General features: G+C 44.8%; 1 protein-coding gene across 10 annotated transcripts in view; it reads right to left on the bottom strand.

Annotated features, from left to right (window-relative positions):
* Window positions 1-18,161, bottom strand: part of unm_hu7910 (un-named hu7910) — a 63,019-nt gene extending 44,858 nt beyond the window's left edge. For 2 of the 10 annotated variants that reach the window (XM_079637402.1, XM_079637409.1), the window contains exons 1-4: window positions 17,948-18,090; window positions 2,996-3,133; window positions 2,041-2,112; window positions 88-168 (exon numbers count right to left, since the gene is read on the bottom strand). In XM_079637402.1, coding sequence (XP_079493528.1) covers window positions 88-168; window positions 2,041-2,112; window positions 2,996-3,133; window positions 17,948-17,987 — 331 coding nt within the window. In that variant the 5' untranslated portion in view covers window positions 17,988-18,090. Of the gene's footprint in view, window positions 1-87; window positions 169-2,040; window positions 2,113-2,995; window positions 3,134-7,874; window positions 8,031-17,947 lie in introns of those variants that run through there. The other 8 variants (XR_013800437.1, XM_079637410.1, XM_079637405.1 and 5 more) reach the window with 7 other exon arrangements.
* Between the last annotated feature and the right edge of the window lie 453 nt (window positions 18,162-18,614).

The raw sequence follows: 18,614 nt of genomic DNA, 5'->3' as shown, positions 1-18,614 counted from the left end.
ACACACACACACACACACACACACACACACACACACACACACACACACACACACACAGCAGTGTCCGTGAAAGCCACACATCTTTACATGACTGAGCTTGGACACTGTGTTCCTCCGGCGCGACATGTTTTCTCGAGGTTTTCTCCTTACTCGCCGCAGTCGTGTTCTCTGGAGAGGAGACAGTCACACACACAGATGAGTCCACGTCACGGCAACTTCATCTATACAGCGCTTTACCTCTGGGTCACAGCCGCTCTACAGTGATCACAGGAGTTACAGTAATCGGCTCTAGAGTAAAGTTAGTGTCCATGTGGCCGTTGTTAGCCGCTGTATAAAGCCGAGTTCTCCACTATACCTGGCATACACGGCACTGCAGATCTGACCACTTTGATGTTGACCAATACTGGAACTGAACTGAGAACATGATGTTTCATGCCAACAACATCAATTACAGGAAAACCTCAAAGCAGAAACTATTCTGATGACACTTTTCTGCATGAAGCAAGATCAAGAAAACAGCACAGCGGAAAACTCACGGTACGACCACTTCCTTATGTCACGTCTGTGTGTGTGTGTGTGTGTGTGCGTGTGTGTGTGTGTGTGCGTGTGTGTATGTCTGTGTGTGTGTGTGTGTGTGTGTGCGTGTGTGTATGTCTGTGTGTGTGTGTGTGTGTGTGCGTTCGTGTGTGTGCGTAAGTGTGTGTGTTCGCGTTTATGTGTGTGTGTGCGTTCGTGTGTGTGTGTAAGTGTGTGTGTAACTGTGTGTGTTCGCGTGTATGTGTGTGTGTGCGTGCGTGTGTTTGTCTGTATGTGTGTTTGTTTGTGTTCGTGTGTGTGTGTGTGCGTGTGTAGGAAGGTGAGCTTGTGTCTGTGTGTGTGTGTGTCTGCGCGTGTGTATGTCTGTGTGTGTGTGTGTCTGTGTGTGTGCGTGTGTGTGCGTGTGTAGGAAGGTGAGGTTGTGTGTGTGTGTGTGTGTGTGTGTGTGCGCGTGTGTGTGCGTGTGTAGGAAGGTGAGGTTGTGTGTGTGTGTGTGTGCGTGCAGGAAGGTGAGGTTGTGTGTGTGTGTGTGTGTGTGTGTGCGTGTGTAGGAAGGTGAGCTTGTGTCTGTGTGTGTGTATGTCTGTGTGTGTGTGTGTCTGTGTGTGTGCGTGTGTAGGAAGGTGAGGTTGTGTGTGTGTGTGTGTGTGTGTGTGTGTGTGTGCGCGTGTGTGTGCGTGTGTAGGAAGGTGAGGTTGTGTGTGTGTGTGTGTGCGTGCAGGAAGGTGAGGTTGTGTGTGTGTGTGAGTGAGTGTAGGAAGGTGAGGTTGTGTGTGTGTGTGTGTGTGTGTGTGTGTGTGTGTGTGTGTAGGAAGGTGAGGTTGTGTGTGTGTGTGTGTGTGTGTGTGTGTGTGTGTGTAGGAAGGTGAGGTTGTGTGTGTGTGTGTGTGTGTGTGTGTGTGTGTGTGTGTGTGTGTGTGTGTGTGCGTGCGCGCGCGAGGTAAGGTTGTGTGTGTGTGTGTGTGTGTGTGTGTGTGTGTGTGTGTGTAGGAAGGTGTGAAGAACCTTAAATAGACATGACGGGGAAACTCAGACACAAATATATCTCTGACACAAGTATATCTGTTGAAGACACAAATAGGATAAATAAGCTGATCGAGAGCTGGTTCAGTTATTGGTCTTCTTAACACAGATGGATTGGAGGTTACGGTGGAGAAGAGGATTAAAAATTGTCCTGCTTTTTGAAGGCCACCCCTGGACTACACAATTTGGGACTCAGAAGCTCTGTCAGTGATCGAGTGGTAATGCCTCGGAGCTCTAGTGAGCGCAGGAGAAGGTCTTTTGTTCCCGCAGCGGTCAGATACTTCAACAACACTGTTAATTGTTATTGCAATTATTCTAGTCTTTATGTTTGTTTGTGAAACTGTGTGAAAAAATAATTTATTTATTTGTCTGTCTGTTAGTTGTGTATTATGTTTGATGGCTATACTGTTGGTGGCAAAGCAGTTTCCCTATCGGGATTAATAAAGTTTTCAATCAATCCATCCAATAACCCGCACTCACCCAGCAGAACTTTGGCATCTTCAACATCGAAGTCTCCGTCGCCGTCGGCATCATAAACTCTCCCGAGCGCACCTTTAGAAGAGAAGACTTGTTAAAACTAGAGTAAAGATAACTACAGCGTACAGCGTTAGAAATAAATCGTAACGACTGATTCCGAATTTCATCGACAATAAAGTTTCGTCTTCTTCTACACATTTGCCGTTGGGTCGCGTTATGCTAATATTTCACTGTGATATTGGCGTTCTCGGCCGGTCTGGATCAGCGTTTTCTCTGTTAGACAGAATAAATCCCTTTAGTGGGAGACTATGAGATCTTATACACACACACACACACACACACACACACACACACACACACACACACACACACACACACTGAAGGAAAAGGAAAGCGTTAAAAAGCATAATATGACCATTTTAATAAAGCATAGATTCTGTGGTGTCGTGTCTCATGGATCTGCATGAATCATTTAAAGTCCCCCTGTGGTGTAAATCCAGCGTTTAATGTAGTTTATGTGTCTATGTGAGTTATTAATCTGCTTTAACACACACATGTGTAAGTTCATAAGTGGACAGCATTGCTGAGTATTTTCTGTTTAAAACTGCAGTGAACCAAAGACAGTCTCAAACACACGGCTTGAAATCGCTGGTGTTTCTGACGTCACACACTACCTTGACCAATCAGATCAACGCGTGATCGTCAACCAGTGGATCTCTGAGTGAGTGAGTGAGTGAGTGAGTGGAGGCGGGGCTCATTTGTATATTCATAGAACCACGGATACTAAATGAGGCAAGGGTGTCGAGTTACATTTTCAGGCATGAAGTAAGTCTTAAATATGACATTTCGGTGATCAATGATGAGTTTTAAGGGATAAAGTGATCGACTACAGGAGGACTTTACTTATTATTTTAAGTATTAAAAAAAATAAAGAAGAAATGTTTTTAAAGGCACTTACCGACCACACTGTTGTAGTCGACGAGGTCGAACCACACGATTCCCGCAGAGAGCCAAGCGCCGAGAAGAGCCAGAACCAGCAGCCAGCTGAAGAAGGAGTTTCCCTCGCTCTTCTTCTCACTCTTACTGACGGGAGACTCTGCGGACACACACACACACACACACACACACACACACACACACACACACACGCACGCACGCACACAATCAGATGCTACACGTAATAGTGTAAACTGCCGTCTCTGTCAGGCGAGACGAATTTCGAAACCGCAACAATAAAGTACAAATACAATATAAAATACTTACTTTACTTTGAAGTTTAATTGCTTTGGTACTATTCAAGCTCGTTATTTTATAAAACTCTCACAACAGATCAAAAACATTTCAGCATTTCTTAATTTATTACAGTAAGTATACCAAATCACAAAGTATTCTTTTCACTGCAGATAATAATTTTGGGTGATACCGATAACCGATAATTCTTTATATTTGAAAGCCGATAACTGATAATTCTTTATATTTGAAAGCCGATAACCGATAATTCTTTATATTTGAAATCCGATAACCGATAATTCTTTATATTTGAAAGCCGATAACTGATAATTCTTTATATTTGAAAGCCGATAACCAATAATTCTTTATATTTGAAAGCCGATAACTGATAATTCTTTATATTTGAAAGCCGATAACCAATAATTCTTTATATTTGAAAGCCGATAACTGATAATTCTTATATTTTGAAAGCCGATAACTGATAATTCTTTATATTTGAAAGCCGATAACCGATAATTCTTTATATTTGAAATCCGATAACCGATAATTCTTTATATTTGAAAGCCGATAACCGATAATTCTTTATATTTGAAATCCGATAACCGATAATTCTTTATATTTGAAAGCCGATAACTGATAATTCTTTATATTTGAAAGCCGATAACCGATAATTATTTATATTTGAAAGCCGATAACCGATAATTCTTTATATTTGAAAGCCGATAACTGATAATTCTTTATATTTGAAAGCCGATAACCGATAATTATTTATATTTGAAAGCCGATAACCAATAATTCTTTATATTTGAAAGCCGATAACTGATAATTCTTTATATTTGAAAGCCGATAACCAATAATTCTTTATATTTGAAAGCCGATAACCAATAATTCTTTATATTTGAAAGCCGATAACTGATAATTCTTTATATTTGAAAGCCGATAACTGATAATTCTTTATATTTGAAAGCCGATAACCAATAATTCTTTATATTTGAAAGCCGATAACCAATAATTCTTTATATTTGAAAGCCGATAACTGATAATTCTTTATATTTGAAAGCCGATAACCGATAATTATTTATATTTGAAAGCCGATAACTGATAATTATTTATATTTGAAAGCCGATAACCAATAATTCTTTATATTTGAAAGCCGATAACTGATAATTCTTTATATTTGAAAGCCGATAACCAATAATTCTTTATATTTGAAAGCCGATAACCAATAATTCTTTATATTTGAAAGCCGATAACCGATAATTCTTTATATTTGAAAGCCGATAACCGATAATTCTTTATATTTGAAATCCGATAACCGATAATTCTTTATATTTGAAAGCCGATAACTGATAATTCTTTATATTTGAAAGCCGATAACCAATAATTCTTTATATTTGAAAGCCGATAACTGATAATTCTTTATATTTGAAAGCCGATAACCAATAATTCTTTATATTTGAAAGCCGATAACTGATAATTCTTATATTTTGAAAGCCGATAACTGATAATTCTTTATATTTGAAAGCCGATAACCGATAATTCTTTATATTTGAAATCCGATAACCGATAATTCTTTATATTTGAAAGCCGATAACCGATAATTCTTTATATTTGAAATCCGATAACCGATAATTCTTTATATTTGAAAGCCGATAACTGATAATTCTTTATATTTGAAAGCCGATAACCGATAATTATTTATATTTGAAAGCCGATAACCGATAATTCTTTATATTTGAAATCCGATAACCGATAATTCTTTATATTTGAAAGCCGATAACTGATAATTCTTTATATTTGAAAGCCGATAACCGATAATTATTTATATTTGAAAGCCGATAACCAATAATTCTTTATATTTGAAAGCCGATAACTGATAATTCTTTATATTTGAAAGCCGATAACCAATAATTCTTTATATTTGAAAGCCGATAACCAATAATTCTTTATATTTGAAAGCCGATAACCGATAATTCTTTATATTTGAAAGCCGATAACCAATAATTCTTTATATTTGAAAGCCGATAACTGATAATTCTTTATATTTATAAAAGCCGATAACCAATAATTCTTTATATTTGAAAGCCGATAACCGATAATTCTTTATATTTGAAAGCCGATAACCGATAATTCGTTATATTTGGAAGCCGATAACCAATAATTCTTTATATTTGAAAGCTGATAACCGATATATTGGCCGATAAATCTAAATTTTATATAATTTTTTAAGGCCTGATTACAAAAACTAAAGTTTAAACATTAAAAGCCACGTCTCAAAAACACAATTATGATGTTCTCATGATAATTTTATGTAGCCGATATGACAGACTTGCAGATGTTGAACTGTATTTTCCTTTTTTGAAGTGATTTCAATCATATTTCAAGCAACTCAAAACCATCATGTTGAACAGTCGCATCTGAAGAGTCTCAGCTGAAGGAAATAATACATTCTTTATCGGCTTTAATATATCAGACAAATTTTCTTATCAATTTTCTTATATTATTAACATAAAAAATTAACATTTATCAGCCGATACCGATATATCATGCATCCCTAATAATAAGTGTTTTTTTCTATATAACTTTTCATTCACAGTAACCACATTGTATATGAGTGTGCTTACAGAGAGACTCCGCCCACACGCTCTTCTGATTGGCTGTGATTTTTGATTGATTTTGACGGCTCTCGTAGTTGTGCTCGGCGTCAGCCGTCAGAAAACCTAAAGTTTTATAAGTTTGGAGGCAGGTAAATGGTGACAGTTTTCTCCTGTGGGTGAACTAACTAACCCTATAATATTGACTTTTATTCGTTCCCCCATTGGTTCTATCAGCTTTACAAATTGGTAATACTAGATATTCTGGCTTATGCTGGGCGTACACCAAAGGATTTTCACAGTCCCAGACTAAAGACCGGCAGTCTTTAGGAATCTTACTGGAGTCTCGGCGCGCTCCCGTCGTCTCGATCGTTAAATGTGAGGGGATAATCTGCAGTCGGCGACCCGATTTATGCCAGTCTTTCTCTAGTCTTTCATATCAAACATGTTTGATATTATCGCAAGTCCTAGCGTAGTCATAGTGACGGAAACAGGAAGCCATCAGTCACAAAGAAACAACGAGCGCCAAGTAGGCGAAAATGGACCGTGGATAAAGAGGAGCGCCTTGTTGAGCACGCAAATGCGTCTCTATAGCACGCAGTGTGTTTATCGTGCAATTTATACGCGAAAATGAGATTTTACGTGGATATGATATGCAGTTTTGCACGTGCATATGATACGCACTTTATTGCGTGATATACACACGCACCCCACACCACTAATCCTACCCAAGCGTATAATACACACGCACCCCACCCTAAACCCATGTGCTATCCATGCGTATACTATGCACGTAAAAACTCATTTTCGCGTATATATTACACGATAAACACACTGCTTGCTGTATAGACGCATTTGGTGTGATCGGGTTGGGGCAGAGCAGCCGTGTCTTTTTGATGTAAACTGCCATTTATACCACGACAGAGTGGAAAAAGAAAAGAAGTGGACCGTAGGCAGAAATATAATGGAACAGCAATTCGGACAGCTTTGCCGAAGCCATCGACATGCCTGCATTTAAAATTATACCCTTTAAAGACATTTAGTTCAAACTATTGTTCTCATCATATAATGATATAGATTCATATAACCCCCATATACAGTCATGTGAAAATGTTAGGTCATCCCATTAAATAGTCAACTCTTTATTAAGAGATGTTCACATAATGTCTAATTTGATTTTTTTTCCTGGAAAAGAAAGTGATTTATTGTAATTAAACAATATAAATTAACATATTTTTACTCATCAAACAAAAAATATGCATAAAAATGCCTATTTTAATGGAGGAAAAAAATTGTTGTAGTCTTGTAAATAGTATCACTACAAGATTCAGTGTTTGTAAAATCTTTAGTCTGAGACTGTGAGTCTGTGAAACCAAGTCTTTAGATGTGAGCTGATAATCTTATAAAGTCTTTTCTAAATCTTTTCAAAGTCTTTAGGTGTACAGAAGGCATTATTCTTTGAAAGTACATCTAACACTCTGAAAAGAGGTAAAAGAGTTAAATGAAAGCTCCAGGGAATGGTTCACTCGCAGAGGCGAATGACAAAGCCATAGGGATTGTGTTACTCTTGACTGGGAAGGTCGTCTGTATGTTAAACACACTAACACACACGTGTTCATTCTCTAACCGGCTCACTTTTTCAGTCTAAGCACGAAAGGGGCGTGGCTACATACATGTGGGCGTTACCTCAGAAGATTGACAGGGCCGGTATAATTAGTATCGCAATGATTAGTCCGTCCAAACACAAGCAATTATCAAATGAAATCAGTTCATGAGTAAACACAACACAGGAGTTACAAGCTAAACTACACCGGCATACAAACTGCAAATGGAGTAACTGTATAAACAAGCACTGTTCAGCACACACACACACACACAAGCGATGAACTTTAGACTTCACGCTCACACTAGTTCAACAACCCCGTATGAAACGCCACACTCTATCTAACGTACGAGGTTTTGCTCACACACACCAGCACACACACACACACACCAGCACACCATGGACTGTACCTGTGGGCTTGTCTCCGTCTACACTGGTTTCTCCCATCCTTGTGGGTTTATAGTTTTTGCAAACAAACTGCAAAAGAAAAGCAAAGCTTTTTTCTGCTCACATGAAGCACTTCTCACTGGTTTCACTGCAACACGATATATGCACTGCCTCCTGGGTATTTTTAGTGCCGCTGCTGAACACACACCCTCTTTTGGACCTCATATGGGGACAACAGTTATAGCTAAACACACACACACACACACACACACACACTTGACCCTTCGCTAGGCCCTTTCATCCCATCGTTCTGTAGGGAACTTATTCCAGCAAACTTAAAACGTCAACTTTTCAAAATATTGAACAATTTTTGAGTTTTATTTATTTATTTTAGGTGTGAAAACGATGTAACCAAAATAAAATAAATGTTGATAAATTTATAAAAAGAAATGTATAAGAATTTTTTTTTCTTATTGTTTTTCAGACCAATTTGTTATGCATGTTTTAATTAGTCAAAAAACATTAATATCGCGTGTGTTTACAACGTAAAGAAAACCAGACTAAATTGCACATTTTGTGAGATGTTATATTTAGGGGATAAAATAATGTAATCTGCACGTTGGAATAAGACGTCATTATAAACCCCTGGGTCATTCTTATCCCCAGGTCATTCTAAACCCCCGGGTCATTCTTATCCCCGGGTCATTCTAATCCCCGGGTCATTCTTATCTCCGGGTCATTCTTAACCCCCGGGTCATTCTTATCCCCGGGTCATTCTTATCCCCGGGTCATTCTAATCCCCGGGTCATTCTTAACCCCCGGGTCATTCTTATCCCCGGGTCATTCTTATCCCCGGGTCATTCTAATCCCCGGGTCATTCTTAACCCCCGGGTCATTCTTATCCCCGGGTCATTCTTATCCCCGGGTCATTCTTATCCCCGGGTCATTCTTATCTCCGGGTCATTCTTAACCCCTGGTCATTCTTAACCCGGGTCATTCTTAACCCCGGGTCATTCTAAACCCAGGGTCATTGTTAACCCAGGTCATTATAAACCCCTGGGTCATTCTTATCCCCAGGTCATTCTAAACCCCCGGGTCATTCTTATCCCCGGGTCATTCTAAACCCCCGGGTCATTCTTATCCTCGGGTCATTCTTATCCCCGGGTCATTCTTATCTCCGGGTCATTCTTAACCCCTGGTCATTCTTATCCCCGGGTCACTCTTAAACCCTGGTCATTCTTATCCCCGGGTCACTCTTAACCCCTGGTCATTCTTAACCCCTGGTCATTCTTATCCCCGGGTCACTCTTAAACCCTGGTCATTCTTATCCCCGGGTCACTCTTAAACCCTGGTCATTCTTATCCCCGAGTCACTCTTATCTTCGGGTCACTCTTATCCCCGGGTCATTCTAAACCCCCGAGTCATTCTTATCCCCGGGTCATTCTTATCCCCGGGTCATTCTTATCCCCGGGTCATTCTTATCCCCGGGTCATTCTTATCTCCGGGTCATTCTTATCCCCGAGTCACTCTTATCCCCGGGTCACTCTTATCCCCGGGTCATTCTAAACCCCCGAGTCATTCTTATCCCCGGGTCATTCTTATCCCCGGGTCATTCTTATCCCCGGGTCATTCTTATCTCCGGGTCATTCTTATCCCCGAGTCACTCTTATCCCCGAGTCACTCTTATCTTCGGGTCACTCTTATCCCCGGGTCATTCTAAACCCCCGAGTCATTCTTATCCCCGGGTCATTCTTATCCCCGGGTCATTCTTATCTCCGGGTCATTCTTATCCCCGAGTCACTCTTATCCCCGGGTCACTCTTATCCCCGGGTCATTCTTATCCCCGGGTCAACCGAATCCTGGGTTCTCTTCACGGTTAACAATTAATCCTGGGTATTCATAAACTGACGTTTTCATTAACTGACGTTAATGTTCTTATTTGTGTATTTGAGGCGTCAGGGTCATTGATTGATTGAACGCAGACCTGTTGACATAAAACCTCATGCGTTGTGCGTCCTCGTATTACCGTATTGGGCTTTTTGGACTATAAAAGCAAGAATATATTCACTCAAATTGTTGTGTTTTCTGTCAGCATTTGACATGTTTACTCCCAAATGCTGAATTAACTGTTTATTATACAAAGCGTTGGATTATACAGTTGGTTGTCTGATGCTAAACTGCTAGCTAACGCTGCTAACCCTACTTTTAAATTACTAGTGTGAAACGCTCCTTTACCCAGGGTTAAAAGCGGGATTTAGAGCGCCGATAACCCCGGGTAAAGCGAGCGCAGGGTGAAAAGCCCCGCGAGGCTTTATTAGTGTTAACTTCGCATTGCGGCGCCAAACTTGTACAGCGTGAAAGGAAGTGATGTTTGAATGTTATGACAAGACGCTTAGCAACCGACAGCCAATCGTGTGCCTCATATTGACGTGCTTTGGACAGTCACAGAAACACTGTAACAGTGTCACGTAGTTTCAGCGTTTGATGAAGAAACATGTCGAATGCTGACAGAAAACGCAACTATTTTAATTAAGTATTTTTTGCTTTTATTGTCCAAAAGCCCATTCAGTGTAAACTCGATATCACAGTTGGTAATACGAGGACGCGCAATGCTTGAGCTTATGCAAGTAAACAGGTCCTTCATCCAATCAATGACACTGACACCGCAAATATGCAAATAAGAACGTTAACCCCGCGTTTATCAATATACAGTCAAGTCACCTTTATATATATATAGCGCTTTTTACAATAAAGATTGTTTCAAAGCATGTTTACAGTGATAACAGGAAAATAATGCAACAAAGTTTGTTTCTGTACAGCAGATCTTGAATAAACAGCGTCACAGTCCAGCCTAAAGCTGCAGTACGTAGTTATTTTTCCGTAGCACTTTGAGTTTGTCGCCATCTCTGTTCGAAATCTGCAATTGCAGTTATTATCAGCTTTACGTGGATTGTGCCTCGGCGGATGAATCCGGTGTTTTGAGGAGAACGTGCGGCTGTCAGTCGGTGTGGCGTTCGCAATCACAGATTATATACTATATGGAAGAATGACCAACATAATAATTTTCACCGGAAAAAATTTAATCTGAAGAAGTAACATCCACTTTTGTTCTGACCAACTACGGGGGAAAGCATTGCAGTAAATCACGCTGATTAAATCTAACGATCGCTTATATCACGTCAAACCGTGCAAATTATACTTTGTTCTCAAATTGTTAATGTTAACATCATCATGTTAATGTGTGTCATTTAATGCTCAAAATGTTGCTTTTTTATTAAACGTACCCACATTCAAATGAAGCTAATAATAACGTTTTGTTTGTTTGTTTAAAAGCAGAGGGTCTACTTTCTTTTGTAAGTTCAGATATTCATAAAATATTAAGAGGGCCATGACACTTTTATGAAAATTATCAAAAATGCTGGCGGTGGCTAGCAACTTTTTTTCTCCTTTATTCTCTCAGAGATGCGGAGAGGGAGTAAACATTCCTAAAGCAAGTCATATCTCTCTAATAAGTATTTACTGCAGAAATACCTGTGGTGATTTATCTTTCAACTGCAGTGGCAGAAAGAGTGTGTATTAATGCTCTCGATCTCTGCAGCCTCTATCATTGAAAACGTACTCGGTTACTAACGTAACCTCGGTTCTCTCTAGAAGAGGGAACGAGTACTGCGTCGAAGAACGCTACGGGAAAGATATTTCTTTGTCGAGATTGAAGCCTAAAATTAATCCTTAATTTTGTAATAATGTAAAACGCTTTTCTGAAGCATACAACCTAGGCGGAGCAATACAGCTCACCCATTGGCTGCTCTGCCAGAAAAGCACAGCCTATGCGAGGCCAGGACGCTGACCAATGAGGACGCTTCGCGCCCTTCTGCGTCACCTCCCGCCCAAACAGGCGTGGCCTAGGCCTATAAATACGAGCATAGCTGTCTAACACGCCGATTTTCGTCAATGAAGCGACGCAGCGCGGACACGCACGGCCATGAGACGCAGTACTCGTTCCCTCTTCTAGAGAGAACCGAGGTTACGTTAGTAACCGAGTACGTTCTCTTACGTAGAGTTCTCTCGTACTGCGTCGAAGAACGCTACGGGAACCCCATGTAAAACGCCGTGCGTGCTCTTGGACCGACACAGACACCTAAGGGCGCGCGCGCCCTGGTATACAAGTGCCTACCCCAAGAAGTATAGGGAGAGCGGCTAAATTAGCATCAACCCTTTATAGTAGTGCCTCTTAAGGCATAATAGCATATATATGTAATATAGATATATATGAGGGGTAATAGCATGCTCATGGGACACATTGTCAGTGAGTGATGCTTAAACATTGAAGTGACCTGGGCCGCACAGCGGGGCAGGAACACATATACATATTAACACTGAAGTGACCTGGGCCGCAGCGCGGGGCAGGACACTAATGCATAGTCTTCTAGACCGAGAGCAGTTTAGCCTGCAACGCAGGAACCTCTAGGTTATAGAACCTAATAAATGTAGACGGGGAGGCCCAGCCTGCCGCCATACAGATATCTTGTAACGAGATTCCGCTATACCAAGCCCATGAAGAGGCCATGCCTCTCGTGGAATGTGCTCTGATGCCCAAAGGGCATTCCAAGCCTCTAGATGCGTAGGCTAGCGCAATGGCGTCCACTACCCATCGAGACAGACTCTGTTTCGTTGCGGCTCGTCCCTTGGAGCGCCCGCTGAACGAAACAAAGAGCTGCTCCGTCTGTCGAAAAACAGCGGAGCGGGACACGTAAGCTCTTAATGCCCTGACCGGGCAAAGGGAGCTATTTCCGTCCTCTGAGGCCGGCAGGGCCGACAGGGAAATGACCTGAGCCCTGAACGGTGTGTTGAGGGACTTAGGCACGTACCCATGCTTCGGTTTCAATACGACTATAGAGTCGTTTGGCCCGAACTCCATACAAGAAGCTCTCACTGAGAGCGCTTGCAAGTCTCCCACACGCTTCACTGAAGCGAGAGCCAAAAGAAACATGGTCTTGAGAGACAGGTGTTTCATGTCAACTGAGTGAATAGGCTCGAAAGGGGCCCCTTTCATAGCGTTCAACACTGTAGAAAGGTCCCAAACGGGGACTGAAGGAGGCCTTGGAGGGTTTAACCTCCTGGCGCCTCTCAGGAAGCGGACCACCAGGTCGTTCCTGCCTAGTGAACGGCCAAGCGTTGGATTAACGAACGCTGATATGGCAGCCACATAGACTTTGAGCGTGGATGGGGTTCTTCCCTTATCCAATAGCTCTTGCAAGAAGGAGAGAATCTCCGGTTCTCCACACTGAAGTGGTGACAGACCTTGATCTGAACACCATCCAGAGAACACCGACCATTTGGAAGCGTAGAGCCGTCTAGTAGACGGGGCCCTAGCTTGCTCGATCGTGTCTAACACTCCTCTTGGGAGGTTAGCGGGTACCCGTTTATGGCCCATACGTGTAGGGACCAAAGCTCGGGGTGAGGATGCAGAATCGCGCCCTTGGCCTGTGAGAGGAGGTCTCTCCTCACTGGAATCGGCCACGGGGCAGTACTTTTCAGTCGCATCAAAGCTGGGAACCAGGTCTGATTCGTCCAGTATGGAGCAACCAATAGTACCGAGCATCCGCTCTCCTTGATACGCTCCAGCACTTGAGGCAGGAGTGAGACAGGAGGAAAGGCATAGAGCGGACGGCGGGGCCAGGCTCTGGCCAGCGCGTTCGCGTTCTTCGAAAAGAATTCTGGGCAGTGAGCGTTCTCCTGGTTTGCAAACAGGTCTATTTCCGCTCTGCCGAACCTTTTCCACAGCAGACGCACTGTCTGTGTGTGTAGGGACCACTCTCCCGTAGGAACATTGTTCCGTGAGAGTCTGTCCGGGCCTACGTTCAAGTGGCCTGGCACGTGTATTGCTCTTAACGAGCGCAGATTGTGCTGGGCCCACACCAGTATGCGTTCCGCTAACCTGAATAGGTTTCGGGACCTCAGGCCACCCTGGTGGTTTATGTAGGCTACTACCGACACGTTGTCCGAGCGGACCAGGACGTGGTGTCCTTTTATCCGGGGACAGAAACGCCTCAGCGCAAAGTCCACCGCCATCATTTCCAGGCAGTTTATGTGCGGTAGTTTGGCTCGCTCTGCCCATTGGCCAAAGAGCGGTCTGCCGTCGAGCAGTGCTCCCCAGCCTGAGGTGGACGCGTCCGTGGACACCACCTTCAGGCTCGAGGAAGTCCCCAGGCTTACACCTGACCGGTACCAGTCTGACGCTCTCCATGGTGTCAGGGCTGAAATGCATTCCTGAGTGACCTTGAGGCGATAACGACCGTGTAACCATGCTCGGCGCGGTACGCGCGTTCTTAACCAGAACTGTAGTGGGCGCATGCGCAGCAGGCCCAACTGCAGCACTGTAGAGGCCGAGGCCATGAGGCCCAGCATTTTCTGAAATCTCCTGAGCGGCACTATGTGGCCGCTGCGGAAGGATTTCGCCATTTGCAGGGTATTTCGCCTGCGCTGTGATGACAGACGTGCTGTCATAGACAGTGAGTTCAGATCCAGTCCTAAAAAGGAGATCCTTTGACTGGGAAACAGTGAACTTTTCTCCCAATTGACTCTCAGACCTAAGCACTCGAGGTGATCGAGTATTAGCGTCTTGTGGTGAGCGAGTTCTGACGGCGATTGAGCTAGAATCAGCCAATCGTCCAAATAGTTCAGAATTCGAACGCCTCGGAGTCTCAGGGGTGCCAGCGCCGCGTCCATGCACACTGTAAATGTACGAGGTGCTAGGGATAGGCCGAATGGCAGGACTGTGTACTGATATGCCCGGCCCTCGAAGGCGAATCTCAAAAATCGCCTGTGACGTGACGCAATTTGTATGTGGAAATACGCGTCTTTCAGATCTATTGCCATAAACCAGTCTCCTCGGCGAATTTGCGCGAGGATTTTTCTGGTCGTGAGCATTCTGAACTTCCGCTTTGTTAGCCTTTTGTTCAGACGCCTTAGATCTAAAATGGGTCTGAGACCCCCGTCTTTCTTCGGTACCAGGAAATATCTGCTGTACAGACCCCCTTCGCTCTGAGCTTGAGATAAAGGCTCTATGGCCCCTTTGCTCAATAGCTTCGCTATTTCGGCTCGAAGTAGATGTGCTACTTCTGTTTTTACCGTGGTTTCGACTTTTCCCGTGAAACGGGGAGGGCGTCGATGAAACTGTAGCGAATAGCCTCTTTTTATAGTCTCTAGCACCCATTCTGAGACCCCGGGAAGTCTTTCCCATGCATGTGCACGTGTGACTAGGGGTTGAATGTAATCTGGGCCCTGGTCGCGAAATGGCGGCGACACGAGAGCAACCGTGTGCTGTAACATGGACGCCGTGGCGTCTGAGGCGGGGGACATGTTTAACACAGTATGCGTCCCGCGCGCGCTCGACTCTCTGAGTTGAGAGAGAGCACGCGGGGCGAGCCCTACGGGGCTCGTTATGTTTGTGAATAAACGTGGGCGCTTGGTAGCGGGCACATTTATAACACCGGGGACACTGTGTTTGTGTACTGACTGACCGTTCGTTAGTTTCGTTTTTACAGAAACCGCAGAACGTGCAGTGTGTAGTGGTTGTGGGCACTGGACAGTGGGCACGCTCACTACACGTAAAGCACAATCGGTGTGAGCCGATTTTATGTGTGCAAACCCTGTGTTGAACGGGGCTGTGCTTGTGTGAATGAATGGGCACTGGGTGGGCATTGCAGTTACACACATTACACCATCGGCCTTGGCCGGAACACCAGAAATTAAACTCTTTTTTAGATTTATCTGGGTCGCCGTGAAAACGGCGTTTGTGTGCAGGCAAACGGGCTTTACGGCCGGTTTGTTGGCTGCTAAATACACTGGTACAAACACGGAACTTAGGGCTGTACAAGCGAAAATCTTTGGTGGAAGTCCGGCCGCAGCGGGACCCGAACACCGTCGTTTTCCTAGCAGGGCTAGGATGGCGCCGAGGCCTCGGGCTTGAGTGAGATCTTGGGCCGAGGACCACGCGGCGGCGGGCGGCGTCCGGCGGAGCGAGACCGTGGTCTCTCTCGGGCCTGCTGCTGCTGGGCCGGTGCGGCGGGCGCGGGGCGCTGCTGAGTTCGGGCAGGCGGCTGTTTAGGGCGGCCTGTTGCGGAACTGGAGCGCTTCGGCAGAAAATGTCTCATGGCCTGCGAAGTCTTCTGTACCTCGGCGAATCGGTCCGCGAAGTCCTTCACGGAGGATCCGAAGAGGCCAGTCGGTGAAATGGGAGCGTCGAGGAACGCAGAGCGCTCCGACTCCGCCATTTCGGAGAGAGTCAGCCACAAATGTCTCTCTGAAACAGTAGCTGAGGCCATAATCCTGCCGATGGCGTGTGCGGCGGACTTTGTAGCGCGAAGAGCGAGGTCTGTGGCGCTACGTAAGTCCGGAACACTGATCGCGCCCGGGCCTTCCTCGTCTAGCTTGCAGAGGAGGTTAGCCTGGTGGATTTGGAGCACCGCCATGGTGTGCAGCGCCGATGCAGCTTGTCCGGCGGCGGAATACACGCGGCCGTTCAGGGCTGACGAAGTGCGGCAAGCTTTAGATGGTAGGACTCCCTTAGCCCGCCGTCCAGCAGAGGGTGGGCAAAGGTGAGTCGCTACAGCCTCCTCGACCGGAGGGAGAGCGTGGTAGCCTCTGTCGCGAGCACCGTCCACTACGGAGAATGCTGGCGAGGCAGAAGTACGTACTCTGGCTGAAAATGGCGCCTTCCACGATTTCGCTACCTCTTCGTGAAGCTCAGGAAGAAAGGGTGCGTGTCTGGAGGGGGGCGCAGCGCGGTCTCCAGCGAGGAAGCGGCCATCCAGCCGGTTGAGTGCAGGTTGTTCGGGCGTCGACCACTCGAGGCCGAGGCTCGACACGGCCTGTGTGAGCAGACGCATCAGCTCTGCTTCGATGCTGATCTTCCCTCCTCGACGTTCCGGAACGGCGGGGGAGGGGAGGTCCACAGAGCTCGCCCATCCCTCGCTCTCCGAAGCGAGAAGCGAACAGCAATCGTCATCCCCCTCTGATACGGCTTGCTGGTCGTCCTCCATAACGGACAAAGCGGCGTGCTGCGGCTGCTGTCCGTCGGTGAGCGACTCAAGCGACACGTTGAGAGGAGCTAGCGGCGGTGGCGGCGGCGAGCTCCTCGTGGAGGGAGGTTCCGGGACCCGCTGAGCACGGCGCTTCTTACGGCGCGGCGCTACAGGGGGCGGTTGAGCAGTCTCGGCGAAAGATGCAAGGCGAGTCCGCAGAGTCGCGATTGGCATCATGTCGCAGTGATGGCAGCCGCCATCACCGAGAGCGAGAGCTGCATGTTCCTCGCCCAAGCAGGAAACACACAGTTCGTGGTGGTCCCCGTCGATGAGCGCGGCTCGGCAGGAGCCGCAGGAAACGCGAGACATCTTTAAAAAGACACTCGTTGCTCTTTTGTGAGGAAAAAATGTGTGACGCGGTAGGCGAACACACACACAAAACACACACAAAACTGAAAGGATATTCCACGCCGGAGAAGCGCAGCAGGGAACGGCGGCTGAAGGCGGCGATGACCAGCGGCTTCAGGTAAGGGCTCGTCCTGCTGAGGTGCTTGTTCCAAACGGCTGTGGCGGCTCGAATCAATCCAGCGATGCGTGCAGCTTCGTTGAATTTAAGAAAATCGGCGTGTTAGACAGCTATGCTCGTATTTATAGGCCTAGGCCACGCCTGTTTGGGCGGGAGGTGACGCAGAAGGGCGCGAAGCGTCCTCATTGGTCAGCGTCCTGGCCTCGCATAGGCTGTGCTTTTCTGGCAGAGCAGCCAATGGGTGAGCTGTATTGCTCCGCCTAGGTTGTATGCTTCAGAAAAGCGTTTTACATTATTACAAAATTAAGGATTAATTTTAGGCTTCAATCTCGACAAAGAAATATCTTTCCCGTAGCGTTCTTCGACGCAGTACGAGAGAACTCTACGTAAGAGAACCCACCCGTTCCCGATCAAAACACTGTCACTGCGAGGATATCGCTGTTCTGATGTTATTAATAACACTGCATAACGACACGCGTGTGTGTTCGGGTCCGCGAAGAGAACAGCTCGTTTGTTTGAAGCGAGATTGCCAAACGAAACGTACCTTTCCTGGCCAGACTGCGAACGGTTTTCTTCTTCTTCATGATAAGAGTTTGAAGAGTTTCTGCATGACCAGAGGATGTGTTTCTTCTTCTTCTTCTCCTCCTCCTTCTTCTTCTTCTTCTCCTCCTTCTTCTTCTTCTTCGGAGAACTGGTGTGTTCCCAGCACACACACACACTCCGCCACCTACTGTTCCTCTTCCTCATCCACGAGTTTCGCAAATTCTTTTTTCCACATCATTTTATCAGAAATAATTCAAAGTTTGGTTTCTTTTTCACATTGTGAATAAGAATCTCCCCAAAAAATAATTCAGAAATGTAGGCTAGCCTACAAAATAAGATCGACAGCAAGCATTATTAAGGGAAAAAAGATTAGAAGATCTAAAGATTAGAGATTACAGCAAATTTGGGAATATTTTTCTGGTCCATTTTTACAGAATTCACATTCATTGGTAATTTCGATTTTAAATATTTTGATAATATAATCGTTTGACAGGATTTATTATTTGAATAATTTTGAAAGTTACCTCTAATTTTATCAGTTTTAAAGTACGTATTGATTTCATACTGGTTTTCAATATACTGTATAGCCTATATTATATTCAAGACATGTGTTTATAATGTCTTACTATACGTCCATTGGTCATGCACACGTGATTTGATGCCTTTCC

The sequence above is a fragment of the Phoxinus phoxinus genome (genome assembly GCF_949152265.1).
Source record: "Phoxinus phoxinus genome assembly, chromosome: 2".
Taxonomy (NCBI): Eukaryota; Metazoa; Chordata; class Actinopteri; order Cypriniformes; family Leuciscidae; genus Phoxinus; species Phoxinus phoxinus.
Note: the sequence above shows the minus strand (reverse complement) of the source record. Positions and strands in the feature narration are given on the sequence as shown.